Source organism: Rattus rattus, chromosome 12 (genome assembly GCF_011064425.1).
Source record: "Rattus rattus isolate New Zealand chromosome 12, Rrattus_CSIRO_v1, whole genome shotgun sequence".
NCBI classification, from domain to species: Eukaryota; Metazoa; Chordata; class Mammalia; order Rodentia; family Muridae; genus Rattus; species Rattus rattus.
Genome location: NC_046165.1, coordinates 45056432 through 45072184, shown reverse-complemented (window position 1 = coordinate 45072184; position 15753 = coordinate 45056432). Strand labels below are relative to the sequence as shown.

Here is a 15753-nt window from a genome sequence, read left to right as displayed (position 1 = left end):
ATCAAGCCTAACATCTTCATATAATCAAGAAAATTGGTAACCAATGTCTGAAGCAGCTGTTAGTACAACAGAGATGCTGTGTACAAACGTCTAACACCTGTGACCTAACGGTGGGAAGAAGGTAATGACTGCCCAAGCCAGTAAGTAGTGTGACTGTCGCTGTCATGCTCAACTCTTATGACTGAACGTGACACTATGTATGACCTGAAGCTCGGTAGGCTCACGCCGGCGTCACCACAAATATCTAATGCGTCCCACTAGATCACCGTCACAGTGGCTGTGATGTCATGAGGTGCTGGAACACTTCCAGCTCTGTTGTAATCTATAGGACTGTCATCCGATGTGGTCTGTCATCCACAGGAACTCAGGAAGGTCACTCTGCACCACGTGACTATATTTGTGGTCCTAGCTTGTTTTCTGTTGCTGTGATAAAATCGTGACCAAAGCTGTCTGGGGAGGAAAGGGATTTATGTGACTTACGTGTCCCCCTTAGTAAGTAAAACTCTTACAGGAACTCAAGCCAGAGCAGAGGCAGGAACCATGGAGAGACGCTGCTTACGGGGTTACCCTCTGTGGCTCCCTCAGTTTGCTTTCTTAAAGCTGCCAGGATCCCCTGCTCGGTGATAGCACTGTCCAGACTGAGCCAGACCCTCCCTCATCAGTCATTCATCCAGCAAAAGCCCCGAAGATAGCCCATTGGCCTATCAGTCGAGTGTAGTTCCTCAAATGAGGCTTCCTCTCCCAGGTAACTCCAGTCTACTCAAGTTTACAGAACCAAGCAGCACGAGGAAGGTAGGGGTGGGTACTGCATCAGCAGCACAGACACATACATACATATACATGTATATATACATGTATGTATATGTATGTATATGTACATGTATGTATATGTATATGTATAGTGTATGTATATGTATATGTATATGTAGAGTGTATGTATATGTATATGTACATGTATGTATATGTATATGTACATGTGTGTATGTATATGTATATGTATGTATATGTATATGTACATGTACATGTATATGTATATGTACATGTATATACCAAGACTGGAACAGGTGAAGCTCAGCACAGCCCTGAGGATGACACACAGAGTAATGAACTAGTCCATGGTTTTCATTTTCCTCGGTGGCCCAGCCACTGAGAAGTGGCTCTCCCTCAACCTCCCACCCACACTCAGGCAAGAAACTCTATAATCAAACTCTGGACTACACACAAAAAGACTTGAAAGTAGGAGGGTGACTTGCTGAGAAGGGTCCACAGGAAAGGGAGAGAAAAAGGGAGGGATTGGAGTGTATGTGAAAATGGCTAAAATGTATTCTATAAAGACAAAAAACTATCAATAAAAGAAAAATCAAAGACTTTTTAAAAAGATTTATTTTTATGGTTTTTTTCCCGCATATATATCTGGGCAGCCCAAGTGTGTCTGCTGCCTGAGGAAGTCTAGATTCCCCTGGAACTAGAGTTATAGATAGCTGGGAGCAGCCTTATGGGAGCTGAGAATTCCATCTGGGTCTTCTGGAAGAGCAACCAGGGCTCTACACTGCTGAGCCATCTCTCCCGCTCCAAGGGAAAACGTTGAGATTTTATTTTTTATGTCCTGTTTGTGCACCACATGCATGCAGGGCCAGAGGAAGCCAGAAGGTGGCGTTGTATCCCCTGGCACTGGAGTTCGTGACAGGTGTGCCTGCCGTGCGGGTTCCGGGCATTGAACCCAAGTCCTCTAGAAGGGCAGTTAGTGCTCTCAACCACTGAGGCTTCCCTCCAGCCCCACAAAGACAAGGTTTAAGGTAAGGAGTCTGTGTAAATGGGGTTCTCACTAGGACTCCAGAAGCCCGTCATGCCGCTAGGAAGCTACTGAGTGGAGACACACTGACGGAAATAAGACAGCTTTCAAGGTACAGATCCCAGTTTAAATTTTATTTGTATACAAAAATATATTATGATGGGAAAGCTTATTATGACCTTCAACTATATATAAGTAATTACAAATATCTCCATAAAAGCACTTTAATTTATAGAAGAGCTATGTTTAAGGAGTAAAAACACATTAGATAGATCATCTGTTGAATATGGTGCAGGCAGGTAAACAAAGTCAGCTTCATTGTCTGAACTGCCCAGAGATGGACCCAATGGCTAATGTTATGGCGAACCAAGAACGGCCGGATGGCGCGAGCTCTGCCCACTCCTGCAGCAGACTTAGTAGCCGATTTTGCCAGGGCCTGGCGCAGCCTTCTGGAGTTTCACTCTTGTGGCATAAGAACCTCAAACTCCTTGCTTCACATACCTGAAAAGAGGACATAGAATAAGTTACCCCTGCTGGAGGCTTACAGCTCCCGCGCTTAACCACATCAGAGTCTCAGACGGCATCAAGAGCAAGGTTAATGGCAGGTTTCCTGTGCGACGTACGGCTGGTTAACTGGAATGGCTAGGAGGCCAGCTTCAGTGTGCGTAAGGTAGGCAGACGTGTTGCACGGACTGAATACAAATTGTGTTGCAATTAGAATCGTCTCTGTCGAAACAGGCCTCCGTCTTCTGATGCAGGATGGCGCAAAAGAGGGCAATAAAACCATCAAGCAAATACAGAACGAGTGTTAGGAGCATGGCTATTTTAAACAGGCTACTCCAAAATTAGCTACTGGGTCTAAACTTTTTAGATTTTTTACCTCTTTGGCAGAAAAAAAAAAACCAGAATATTTCTTACAGAAAAAAAATATCACTTTCACAAAGTAATTAAGAAACCCCTATGAGAAATGCTGACGCCAGCAACCCTACAGGCTGGGGCTGGTCCTTCTGCGTCCTGCAGTCTTGTCCTTTGGAAGTGGATCATGCAGACAGTATGGCAGGTCCTCCCTCTAACACAGGTCCCCACCCCACCCCCATTTCAATTTTGATCTCAAGTTTTCGGTTTGGGGTCACACAAAATAGATATTGAAGATAAAATTCCCAAACGAGAAGCACGTACTGAATCTGGGTCGCTGGCGAGTTGGCCTGGGTCAGACCTCTCACCAGGCATCTGCATCAAACCCAGGGAAGTTACCAGACCCCTGTGGCTTGCCGGAGGAAGCCATCTGCCCCCTTCTCTCAGGACTGAACATCTCCTCAGCAAAGCTCTTACCATTTTTGAAACAATGTGTCACTGGCGCACTGCTGACCTGTTTGCACAGTTGGGAGAGCCACTCCGCCTACCTTCCTGCAGGCTCACCCTCCAAACTGCTTTCTGAGCCAGTGAGGTTGCTATACCTAGAGCCTTATGGTGAAACTTCCTACCCGCCAGGGGCAAGCTGGGAAACTTCATAGCACATTATCAAAGGCGTGGCTCGGGGTTCTGTCGGGTGATGTTTTAAACACCAAGCGTGTACTCACTTGCTAAGGTTCTGTCCAGATCGGCGATGAAGTCTTCCAGCTCTTTAGTGTCACCTAATTTGGCTGCAAAAGAGAACAGAGTTCAGCTTCCCTCTCGGACACAGCTGATAGGGGACTTCTCAGGGTTTTGGAAACCTTTGTCTTCTGAGACCTCACGGGAATGTGCCCGAACCAGACCTCAGTGTCTGCTCGACATTTACTTTCATCTCAGCAACTGGCCTGGAGGCTACCACCCTCAGCCACCACCCCACCCACCTTCCTAACCTGGAAGACGGGTCTCTCAGGGTCATAAAAGTGGGGAAGGGGGCAAATTGTGCTGTTACTGGAAGACATTACTGTAGTCCTCCAATGTGATGTGAGTGTAAAGCTACTACTATTGCGTGTCAAAGTGGAACATGGAACGTGACAGTCTCACTTGACACACGCAGAGTAGCACGGAGCTTGTGTCTAGACGCTGCTGCCTCTGCAGCGATGCCTACGGTCTCCATAGGCATTTTACTTTGCTAGCTATCGTTCTCCGTCACCCTTGCTGCCTACAACAGATCGTTGTTCTTAGCTCTCAAGCCCACTCACCACTAGGGCCTTTTCCTTCTGCAATCCCCACCTCTGGAGGATTAGGTAGCTCAGATCAAGCAGTAGGCAAGCCACTCTCTAGGCTGCTCTCTCCCCGGAGTGCACAGATCCATTACAGATCAGAGGCTGAACAACCGTGGCCGAATCCCCGGTGGCTGCCAGCATTCGCGTTGAGAAGGGAATTTAAAAATACCTCTTTCGAGAAAGAGAGAAAGAAATTCTACTTGAATGCTGCCTGGAGACAAGTGGTGGAATCTTCACGTTCCTTTGAAATTTGAAACTTTTTTTTTTTTTTTTTTTTTATTTTGCAACTGTTTCCAGCCACTCCAACTTTCCCTGGAGGGGGTAACTTCCTTTTGTTCTCAAAAGGGCGCCTGTCCAATGTAACAGAATATTCGGCTCTCTAGCTGGTGAAACTTGGCCAGTTCCGAAAACTAAGAAGGATTGGTGAAACTTTATCCCCTCTTCAGTCTATTCATACCTAAGCAGAGAGAAGGGGAGCTGCTGTTTTCAATTACGTCCACTTTACTTTTTAAAAACATGTATGTTTGTAACATGTATATTATAGATATTATCTATAATATTATATAAAGATCTATATTAAAACTATATATATATTTGGTATATGTGTGTATGTGTGTGTATGTATGTATGTATGTATGTATGTATGTATGCATGCATGCATGTATGTGGGGATCAGAGGATATCTACTGAGGAGGTTCCAGAGATCAAACTCAGCTTCTTGGGTTTGGCAGCAAGCACCCTTTCACACTGAGCCATCTCACCAACTCTACATGACATCGCTCTTGTCTCATAATGACAGTTGCTAAATTCTGTCACCCAAAAGCCCTGGGGTAAACAGTTAATGAAATTAAAAAAGAAACTTCTCATTGCTGCAAAGCCACAATGCTGAGTGTTTTACATTCCGGAACCAAGTCTGGGGAGACAATGAGAAGCACTCCCTCGGCCACAGACTTTCAGCCAAAATCCAATGGAATGACTCGCTCACTCAGCCCTCAGCCCTTCCCCAACCATTTTCCTCATCTATCTACTTTGTGTGCTGCGAAGGGAAAGCCTAGGTGAGGATGGGGGTGGGGATTAAAGAGCAGAAAAAGCCATGCAGTTGGTGAGGTCACCTTTCCGAGGAGTGACAGCGGAGGACAAGAGGGCTGGAGTGGAGTCCGTCGGAGAATTCAGCTTCTCATCACTGAAGGTGAAGCTGTCCCTGTACAGGGAGTCTGCACCTTGAAGGAAGGAAGCCATATTCATCAGGAGCTAATCTCAACCAAACCACATGCTAGCCAGTGTGGGTCTACGGCTGTTAATCTCAGAGAACCAGATGTTACAGATCTATACTTTAAAAAAGCAGGCCAGTTCCCAACTAGGCCCTAAATGATGTTAGGCAAGGAAGTATGTGTGTATTCAGTCAAGTAAGTCCACTGGCAACCTTTGTTCCTCTAGAAACAAAAAGTGTGACCCGTTAACAGGATCAGATCTCTACCGGTCAGATCCTGGGTGATGGGATAGGGGTTGGAATATGACTTAGCCTGGTTGGTAGGTGCTTGTCCAGAAGGCCTGAAACCCTGGGTTCAGTCCCCAGCACCATATAAATTAGGCACAGTGGTGAAAAGACCAGGAGTTAGACTCCCTTGTAGGCAGGACAGATAGGCAGAGGGGCCATGGTTGGATAATAAAGGTACTGATCTCCCAAGACAGCTGGCTTCTTCCTCAGCTTCCTGACTTGAAACAAAAACCTGGCAGTTTAAGCAAAAGGCCTTGAAGGCTTTTGTCACCCACCCTCAGGCTCTCTGCTGATGGACTGGCTCAACAGGTTCAAGGCTGGATCAGGACTTGTTACACTACAGCTGTGGCCCAGCCAACTAACTATCCTGTCCCTCTTCAAACTGGCTAGCCCTAGATTAGGGGGGGAGAACTCCATAGTCTTAAAAAACAAAAACAAAAAACTACAAAACAAAACAAAACAAAAAACTACAAAACAAAACAAACAAACAAAAAAACCAACCTGGCTTCTGCTCTGAAGAGGGTCTTGTTCTGTGCATCTGACACATACGTGTTTCCTCACCCCTATAACCACCATTTTCAAGTGCTAATTCTGTCTGCTCTGGTTTGCAGTATTTGAGATTTCTCTGCGGCTCCTGCTGCATTTAAGACTTTCCTTGCCTTTAATACTTTAATTGGTAGAGGAAACAACCAGAGCCAGAGCCCTGGACTGTATCAGCCACGTACCAGTCAGCGGCACGCCGGCGATCCCAGCACTCTGGAGGGAGAAATAGGGGGATTGGAAATTCAAGGTCATCCTTAGCTGCACACTGAGTTTGAGGCCAGCCTGACTCTGGAAATGCATGAGGCTCTGTCTTTAAAAATAAAAGGGGGCGGGCGGTGGGGTGACGGAGCAAGGACTAAAGGGATGACTCATCAGTTAAGAGCTAGCTGCTTTTCCAGAGGACATGGGTTCAATTCCCAATACCAGCCTAACAGCTCCCAACAATCCATAACTACAGGTCTAGGGATCTAATGCCCTTTTCTGGCCTCCTTGGGCATCAAGTACAGGAGTGGTACATGCATAGGGGCAAAACACTCCTACACATAAGTCAAATTTAAACACAAAATATAGGATCATTTTTCAGTGAAAAATGTTCTCTTCCTTCTAAACACTTTTCAGATATAAGCACAATGTTGGGCCCTGCATCTAATTAGTTTCCCTTCCTTGCTCTTGAGTCCTGACCACACAGTTCCCAAGATTCTGCACTCCTGTACTGGAGTCCAAAACAAAGACTGTTTTTGTTCTTGTCTGTTCATCCATTACAAGCAAGGGACTTCACGGTTTCTCCTATTCTTACGCCCTAAATGTCAAGGCAGCAGTAGGCAGAGGCCCTGCCAGGCCACGCTGCACCAGAGCCAGCTACTGTTTGCTCAAGGGTGCTGAGGAGAGACCATGTTCTGGGCCTCAACTTACTCATCAATAAGAAAGAAAGGAGGACTGGAAACCCTTCCAGACCTTCCCAGTTCTGAGATTCTAAGTCCTGCAGAGAAGGAGGAAGCCAGTCCTGCTCTGAGAAGGTAACACCGGAGGCTCAAAGACAGAGGTTAACGGAAGCAGGATGTGGCCCCAGAGGTGGTGGTGAGGAAGCCAATTTTCTGGTTAAAACTGAAAGGAAAGCAAAGCCAGCCAGGGTACAGCTGGAGCTCTGGAAGGCCCTCGAGGTGAGCAGCTGAATGAGAGCCTAGCCAGGCCCCTGCTCCCCCAGAGGGTCCTGGTCTTCAAGCCACTTCCCTCAGTTCAGGGAGAGGAAACACATCTTGCTCTAGTTCCATTAACATAGAATGAACTTGTCTGAATTATTTGTTAATGTGCTCAGAATAGAAGAAAATCCAGCTCTGACAGAAGTTTCTGGTCTTGTGAGAACTGGGCTCTATCCCTGCAAGGCTGCCACCCTCCTCAAGTTGTCGTTTGGTTCCATTTCCTCTGCCTTCCAACCACCTCCTTGTCATCAATTCCGGCCTACAGACCCACCTACCACACTTTCCCCAACATCTCCAGAGGATCCTCCTGAGCAGTCCTCGCAATCTTTGCTTCCTTAAAGAGTTCTAGCCCAGACTACCTTAAAGGCTTCCGGTCATTTTTCAGGGCTTTGATGATCAACCCATCCCGAGACCTTCAACACTGAACCTTAAATCCATACTTCCCCTCCAAAAATGTTATCATTCACTCCCACCCCCCCAGAATGCTGGTCCTTGAAATGTGAGACCAACTGTGTTCTGGCAACACCAAGAACACCATTCTGAATACCCTGAGAAGTATAATCACTTCTGGTCTACGGGGCTGGCCTCAGCCCTACTTCCCAAGTGTACCTGACAATGGGACACTTTGTGCCCTCCTGTTAATATCTCTTAGGATGTTGGAACTCCCTAGAATTTGACTTGGAAGCTCTTCTGATTTTCTTTTTCCCCAGCGGAGTCCACCTGTAGAACAGCACCAGTGGCAGCAACCCCATCCCCTGCACACAGGAAAGTACACCACACATATCTGTCGCTGCTCCCTGGAGCAACATCACCGTTTATCACTGTCAGTAACCAGCAGCGGTCACCACAGATGCAGGCTAAGAAGAAACATAGGAAGAGAAGATCTTTGGAGGCAAGAAAGCCCCGGAGAGGCTCAGGGGAAGCAGGCTATAAGCCAAGAAGGAATACCAGCCCCCTTGCCACCTTATCCTTGTCTCTTAAAGACATCCAAGAGCATCCATCATTTAGACCAGAGCTCCAGCTCCGAGACCCACTAGCCCAGAGCTTAAAGGCTACCCCTCCCTGTTCTCTATCTCTCAGAACAGCTGCCACTTCAGAGCCACTTTCAGTACCACACCTCATTCCACCCATCCCCGCATACACCACAGTCCTTGCCCTGGCTTTGAACTTCATTTCTGTTCAGCTCCAAATCTCCAGACACTTCACATCCACATATAATCAGGTTGGTTCGCCTTCTAAACAATTGCACCAGTAACCATTGGCTGTTTAAAGAGACAATAATCTCCACATGGGAAAGGCCATTACAAAAGAGAATGACAGAATAAAGACCATCCACAGAGGAGTAAGGGAGACCTCATCCTTGAGGCGGTGGGGAAGAGTCTCAGGGGACCATCCTGGCTTCCTTTGATCCTTCAAAATCTAGTCCGTGTGATAAATTCCTTAACCCATGCATTTCCCTCAAGGTCAGAAAATAGAGGCAGAATCTGATTTTGACATGGCAAATCCATTCAGTTATAAGTCTGACCGTCTGATCCGCGTTTGCCTCTTTGCTGAGGAACTCATACTGCTCTCACAATGAGGGAGGAAGAAGGGATAAAGTACAGCATCTATATTACACATACATACAGAAGCAGGTCAGCATAGCCTAAGGCAGTAACAACCCACTCATTCTGCATATGATGCTGTGGTTTCATAATGATTTGATTTTCGAGTTCCTAGGAAAACAGCGGGTCCAGGGAGGAGGACCTCATCACTGAGAAGAAAAAGAATCAAAATTCTGAGCCCTGGATTCCTGCTGTTTTCAGATTATAACATTTTTTTTAAAAGTTTCTCTTCAGAGGTAATTAACCAAGAACATACCCACAACACAGAGATACCCAGACTCTGAACTTCTGTACCCAGTTTTTCCCCTAACAGGCTTTTAGGAAGAGCCTGATTAACAGACTCTCATGCCAGAGGTTATAGTAGATGAATAGATAAGCCAGGTTCAACCTCCTACCGTGTCCGCTCCCTTGGAACTCTAGTTCTTGCAAAAATAAGATTCAGCCAGTCGGATAAAATGACAGCGGTGTGTCTCTGGCTGATATCACAGACAAGTGCTGCTGTCCCACCCTGTGCGGTGTTGTCACAATCAAGGGGCGCAGTGGTGATCTGAGGAACCTTCATGTGTGGTAAGGTAGACCGTAAACCATCTACTTTAGACTGCCTTGAAGGATGGCCCACCTCGCTAGAATCAAATTCCCGCTACAAATGTCTTTTAAATTCCTGATCCATTTAATACATTGAAATCTCAGATTCTGGGCCTGGGTCTCCTAAGGGACCATCAAAGAATAAATAGACAAAGCATATTAAATACACGACCCCTAACTTTAGGTATGGCCATCAAGTATAAGAAGTTCCATAGTACAAACAGAAGCTTTGTTTAAAAGAAAGGCATAGGATTTTTTTGTTTTTTGTTGTTTTTAAGTTGGGGGGGGCGGATTTGGGAGAAAGGTAATTTAGGGTTAGAACTGACACATGCTACCCCAGAGAAAAGTAAAACCACAGACAGTGAGCCTTGCCCAGAATGCCTGTAAATATAGAACGATCTGCAACAAGTGAACTACAGTAATTAACCAAGAAAAAGGAAGCCCTGGGCCTGTGGACTTTCCCACAGGGAATGACAGGCATGAGGGGGTCTTTCTTCTCCTCCATTTCTAAATTCTGACAGCTTCAGTGACACGTGGCACAGTGACAAAGAATCCTGGGTCTGTTTGATCGCCGTGCCCCCAGCTACCCTCTGGAATGGCCCTGTCCCCCCTAAGATAGTTTGCCAGGTATCAGAGAATAAGAGTCACTCGCTCAGTTCCTAATATGGTGCCAAGTATCTGGAGGGCTCCTACCCGGCCTCATCCTCTCACATCTTGACGGGTTTAAACTCCTGACTCCTCAGCTCCATTAGCCACTGGCTTGGTAACTGTAATTCTGGTTTCTAGGATCCCCAAGGCGTCCTCTCTCGGGGCCAGACTAGAATATTCTAAGCAGAACTGTGTAGATGTTCTAAGTCTTGCTATGCTAAAGAACCCAGTTCCTTATTCTCACCTAAGATATCTGCAGTCTCATCATAGCTACAGCATGGAGAGTAGACTTCAGACCCTTCCTACCAAACAGCAGAACACTTGCCCCCTCACAGGATGATCCATGTGAAACCCCAATATATAAGAATCACAATTGGCTTCATCTTTAAAGGCTTAAGTCAATATAATTAACCATTTGCAAAGTCAACCAGTAGAAACATACAATTAATACATGGGTTAAAATTTGGGATAGAATGAGTAAAAATTTTATTAGACCCACTTAAAGACTCATGCTGTACTTTCAAAGCCAATAATAATAATAATAATAATAATAATAATAACAACAACAACAGCAGCAGCAGCAGCAATAATAATAATACTGCAAAAGAGCTGGGCGTGATGGCACACACCTTTAATCCCATCACTTGGGTCTCTGTGAGTCTGAGGCCAGGCTGGTGTATAGCGTGAGTTCCAGGATAGCCAGAGCTACATAGTAAGACCCTGGCTTCAAATAAATAAATGAACCTAAAGGTGGTCAACTTCTACAGCACCCCAGAGGCTCAAGCCTGAAGACTATTTTCTAGCTCCCAACTGCACTGCCCTTTTACTGAGAATCTTAAAACTGTTCCTAAGGGAGTGCTATGGGAAAGACACAGCCCTGTAAAAAAAAAAAAAAAACAAAAAAACAAAACAAAAAAAAAAACGTTTTTACTTATTCCCCAATGTGAATGTGTGTGTCTATGCATTTGAATACAGTACCCTGGGAGGCCAAAGGTGTCAGATCCCCTGGAGGTAGAGTTCCAGGCAGGGCAGCTGTGAGCTGTCAGCACAGGTGTTAGGAACTGAATGAAGTCTGGTCCTTTTGAAAAGCAATTCCAGTCTTCAACCTCTGAGACATTGCTCCAGTCTCAAAACCTGTTTTGTTGTTGTTGTTTGTTTGTTTGTTTTGGTTTTTATGAGGAGAAGAAGGTATTTTTCAAAAGTCAGAAAAAGTCATCACCTATGTCCACAGACCTTCGATCCTGAAAGCCTTGAGGAAGACCTGCAATAACCTATATAAAAAGATGCATGGTCTGAGCTTGAGGGAAACACCAGGCTACTCCCAAGTTCGGCTCACATGCTAGCCAACCCTTTGTAAAGACAGAGCACGGCCGTAGATGGCCAGCCTTCCTTCTGTTATTTTATCAACAAGATTAATGAAGATAAAGGTGCCTACTTGTAGGGCTGTGGTAAAGATTTTGTGTGATAACATTCAAAGAACAGCCAGAGATGGCTGATAACAAGAGCTAACACGTTACAATCATAGCAACCCCAGGGAGAGCATGCTGAAAGTAAGCTACTTGCTGTTGCCGCCATGATCAACCAGATTGGCCCTCTCAGGAGAGCTAAGATTCAGTGGGCTGCACCTCTCCCAGACATCCACTTCCACCAGACAGATCGAGTATTAGGAATGTCTGCGCTCCATTCCTGGAGACGATTAAGATATACATGTTATGTGTCCTTAAGGAAGCATGACTTAGATACACACAAATCCCAAGAGGATTTCTAAGCATGCAGGAAACAAACCACATTGACAGCAAAGACCAAGGTCATCTGGCTTTCTCAGATCCATCCTGTTACTTCTCTAACCACCACAGTAAGAGCTTAAGTTAACAAAAGCAGAAAGCAAAACACGCAGAGATAACAACTCTCTCTCAAACTAAGAAACTGTAGCAAATTCTCTTTTTAAGACTCCTAAAAACACGCCCTGGATCTTAAACCCCTCCTGGCAGAACCCCTCCTGGTGGGTGCTGTCCACTGTCACCTCACAGGTTCAGACGCCAGACTGTGGCTTAGCAAGGAGCTGTCCTTGACTACAGGGCAGCAAGGACAGACCTAGCCTCCTCTCCTATGGAGAAGAGAATTTATACACGATGAAAAATGTGTCCCTTGATCCAGTGGAAGGAGATATACTCAAGTTACTCCACAGCTGTGGAGACAAATTTCCAAAGGAAGGCTTCCATTACATACTGAGAACAAGTGACCAGGCCATTGGCATCAAAATGCAAAAGCTCTAAATGGAGATGAACAGCTCACCAGCACTCTTCCATCCCCCTTCACCTCCTAAGTCACGTGGCGGTCTGTGCAGGCTGCTAAGGAAAATCAGACTGGAGCTCAGGTTTCGGATTCAAACCCTGACCAGGATGTCAAACATTATCCTTCCTTCGGAGGACAGCTCGGGCCCAGAATCTTCACCCAGAAAGAAAGGAAGAGTTTTCTAGACTTCAAAACAACAACATGACTTTTACTCCCAGAATCGAGGACAGCACAATTGGTGATGTCTGAGCCTGCATCTAGGGACTAAGGATGCATGAACAAACAGAATTTAAAGTTCACATTGAAAAAACAGTGAATAAGCCAACCAAGATTTGAAAACAATTATGTAATAATAAAAAGTCGCCAAATTCACTGTCCTTGCAGGTCACTTGGGTTACTGAAAACACCCCCCCCATCCCCCTTTTCTTTCTACCGAGGTTATTAGGACAGAGGCATTGTGGAAGAGGTTACCAGGATGAACCAACCTCTCTGGGTAACCCGGAGGGTGGGCACGTCTGAACCCTGCACTTGACCTCGGCAGCCCAGCGGGAGATTGTTTCAAAAGTGCCTGAAGTGGCGAAAGGGCTGGCAGCTCAGCAGAGAGCGAACGAAGTTATTTCAAGCATTCCAAAAACAGCAGCTTATGAAATCATTTTGGTTTCACAAATGGTTCATTATTTGTCCCCAAGTCCCCCAGCACCCATTCTGGAAAAGGAAAGGGAGGGTGCTGTTGGTTTAGTGTTTGCATAGCATGCAAAAAGCCCTAAGGCGGACCCCCAGCATTGCCTAAACTGATGTGCCCAAGGAAGGAGGATCAGAGGTTCAAAGTCATCCTCAGCTACATAGATCACCTGGGAAGGGTTTCAAAATAGTAAAAAAATGAAGAACGGGGAGAAAGGCGGGAAAACTGTTGGCAGGCCTGGCTGGACTCCCAGGAGTTCTGGCTGGCTGCACAAACCCTCAGGCCTCATGATACACACCTGCCATGACAGGTAGACCCACAGCTCTTCAAGAGCCCCCTAAGATCCCCTCCGTGACCGTCCCCTCCCCCAAGAATGCCTTAATGACCCCCGCACACACGGGCTAAAGACTCAGAAAGTCAACTCTCCAGGCCTCTCAGAGCCGGTGTACACCCCCAGACACCGTGCCTCAGTTTATAGATGACACGGGTGACCCTAGAGCTCTGGGAAGCCTGAGCCCTGGGGTTACCTTCTTCCACAGAGCTTCACTTACTCTCGGAGTCGCTGAAGCCGCTGCTGTCACTGACGCTGGCGCTGCTGCGCCGCTTCATGCGCTCCAGGTGCTCCTCATAGTGGAAGTGGCGCTCGTGGAAGGGCGACGCGAAGTCGGCCAGCACCGCGTCGAACTCGCACAGCACGTCCGTCAGGTCTGCAGCGGCCGCGGAGTCCATGGCCGGGGCTGGGGGAGGGCACAGAGGGGATCTGGAGGGGCAGCCAGCGTTCCCTAGAATGGCTAACTTCGCTCTGCCTTTGCCCGTGACAGCCACGCAGTCAGTTACTTCGTAAGCTCTCAACCACCCTCTAAAGCGCCTGTCACCAGACACAGACGAGAAGCGGCCTCCGTGGGTGGAGCTGGGAAGTCTGGAAGTCACTTAGCCCACCCCACGCGCTTTCCTACTCGTGCCCACGCTCGCTCCCTGGAGCGCGTGGCGGCGGGACGTCTGAGTCAGCAAGCACCCGTTACGTGTCAGGCTCAGGTTCCCTGTCCCGCGTGGGACGAGCGATTCGGGGACGGGATGCCAGGGTGGTGGAGGACAGAAAGGTGGACACTGGAAGGGGACCATCGCGACCCCTCTTCTCTCGCCCCTACCTGCAGGCTCCGACTCTCAGGGACCCCGGAGCTGAGCGTGTAGCTTAGCGTGGACACAATCCCTGGCTTCGATCCCGGGGCGCAGAGGTGGAGGGGACACCCCAAAAGGCACTCACCTGCGGCCGCCACGGCCGCGGGGCTGCTCTGCGTGGAGGGCGGCTTCATGGAGAGGTTGCTCAGTGACACGTGTAGCAGAGATGCTGCGAGGTGTTGGCCCTGGTGGCTGCCGCCTGCACTGCGGTCCGCTGGGGTGGTTCAGCCTCGCTCCTGTCTGAGCCTGAGCGCTAGCTACTCGCCTGCGCCGCCACCCGTCAGCTACACCCTCTTATAGCCACCGGCAGGGGCGGGGCGGGGCGGGGCCGCCGAGTAAGTCCCAGACGATCTAGGGGACGCCCCTGTCTCCCCACCCCCTACCCCCAGCACCGCCCTAGCCACGCGCCGGCCTCCGGAGAACCGCAGTGACGATTGGTGTCGCCGGAGCCCGGGTTACCGCCCCAAATATTTACCCGCCGTTTTCTCCACCACCCTGACAACCCGACCCAAAGAAGTGTCTTTGTGGGCATCAAAATTCCCGCCTTCTGGCCAAGCCTCCTTGAGTCTCAGGTCCCTCATCTGTGAGCCTCAGGTCCCTCATCTATGAAATGGAACTGCAAATGCAGAGCCTCCTTGCTTGCTGCAAAAATAAAGGACCTGAGGACCTCAGTAGGTTGTGCGAGGAGCCAGTCTCCATCTGATTTTCTCAAGGAATTTGCAAGATGGCGCGTGGACAGAGTAGACAGCTGAGGCTGTGTGTTGAGGTGAATGCAGTCTTCAATTGAGGTGACCTCAGAGTGCAGAGCACCACATGGACGGATGCATTCCGGTATAGCGCCATATGATTGAACATCCATACTTAGCACGGCCCAGTATAATTCCTGCCTCGGGTGACAAATTGCCCTTTTCCCCAGGTAGTTATTTTAAAGTACAGTAAGAGGATGTAAGTGCCTATAGTCCCAGGCCTGAGGAGGATGGGAGAAGGGGGCGGGGTCCAGGAAGAGAATGGAGATTTGAGGGCTACCGTGTGAAAACGACATAGCACAATCCTGCCTGTAAAGTGTTTGCTGTGCAAGCACGAAGATCTGAATTCGAGCCCTAAAATCCACATTAAAAACAAAACAAACAAACAAAAACAAACTGGAAGGACACCCATTTATAATCCCAGCCCTGAGAGGCAGAGGCTGGCAAATCCCCGGGGCTCCCCAGCCTAGCCTAAAGTGAGAACTCCAAGCCAATGGAAAGCTGTATCTTAAAAATATGGAGGGGTTGGGGATTTAGCTCAGTGGTAGAGCGCTTGCCTAGCAAGTGCAAGGCCCTGAGTTCAGTCCCCAGGCCCGAAAATATATATATATATATATATATATATATATGGAGGTGGGCAATGCCTGAGAAATCAATCACATTTGAAGTTGACCTCTGACCTTGACATGCACAACTGTCACCTGTGTCACCTGTGTCACCTGTGTCACCTGTGACCTGTGTGTGTACCTGCCCATGCTACACACACACACACACACAGACAGACAAAATTAATTAAATGTAAAGT

The 15753-nt window shown here is 47.6% G+C and overlaps 1 protein-coding gene across 1 annotated transcript; it reads right to left on the bottom strand.

Annotated features, from left to right (window-relative positions):
* Positions 1–1897: 1897 nt before the first annotated feature.
* On the bottom strand, positions 1898–14484 carry Rgcc (regulator of cell cycle). The gene is made up of 5 exons (XM_032918058.1): positions 14288–14484; positions 13575–13760; positions 5082–5189; positions 3373–3435; positions 1898–2293 (listed from the first exon to the last, which is right to left on the bottom strand). The coding sequence occupies exons 1-5, from the start codon at positions 14334–14336 to the stop codon at positions 2286–2288; spliced, it is 414 nt and encodes a 137-aa protein (XP_032773949.1). The 5' UTR covers positions 14337–14484; the 3' UTR covers positions 1898–2285.
* Between the last annotated feature and the right edge of the window lie 1269 nt (positions 14485–15753).

What these genes read in the sequence shown, in the direction of transcription:
- Rgcc (XM_032918058.1), bottom strand. Translation starts at nt 14,336, where the DNA reads ATGAAGCCGCCCTCCACGCAGAGCAGCCCCGCGGCCGTGGCGGCCGCA. An exon ending in CGCGGCCGTGGCGGCCGCAG is followed by an intron (nt 13,761 to 14,287) that starts GTGAGTGCCTTT and finishes GCCCTCCCCCAG; the next exon opens with CCCCGGCCATGGACTCCGCG. An exon ending in CGCTGTCACTCCTCGGAAAG is followed by an intron (nt 3,436 to 5,081) that starts GTGACCTCACCA and finishes TCTCTTTTGCAG; the next exon opens with CCAAATTAGGTGACACTAAA.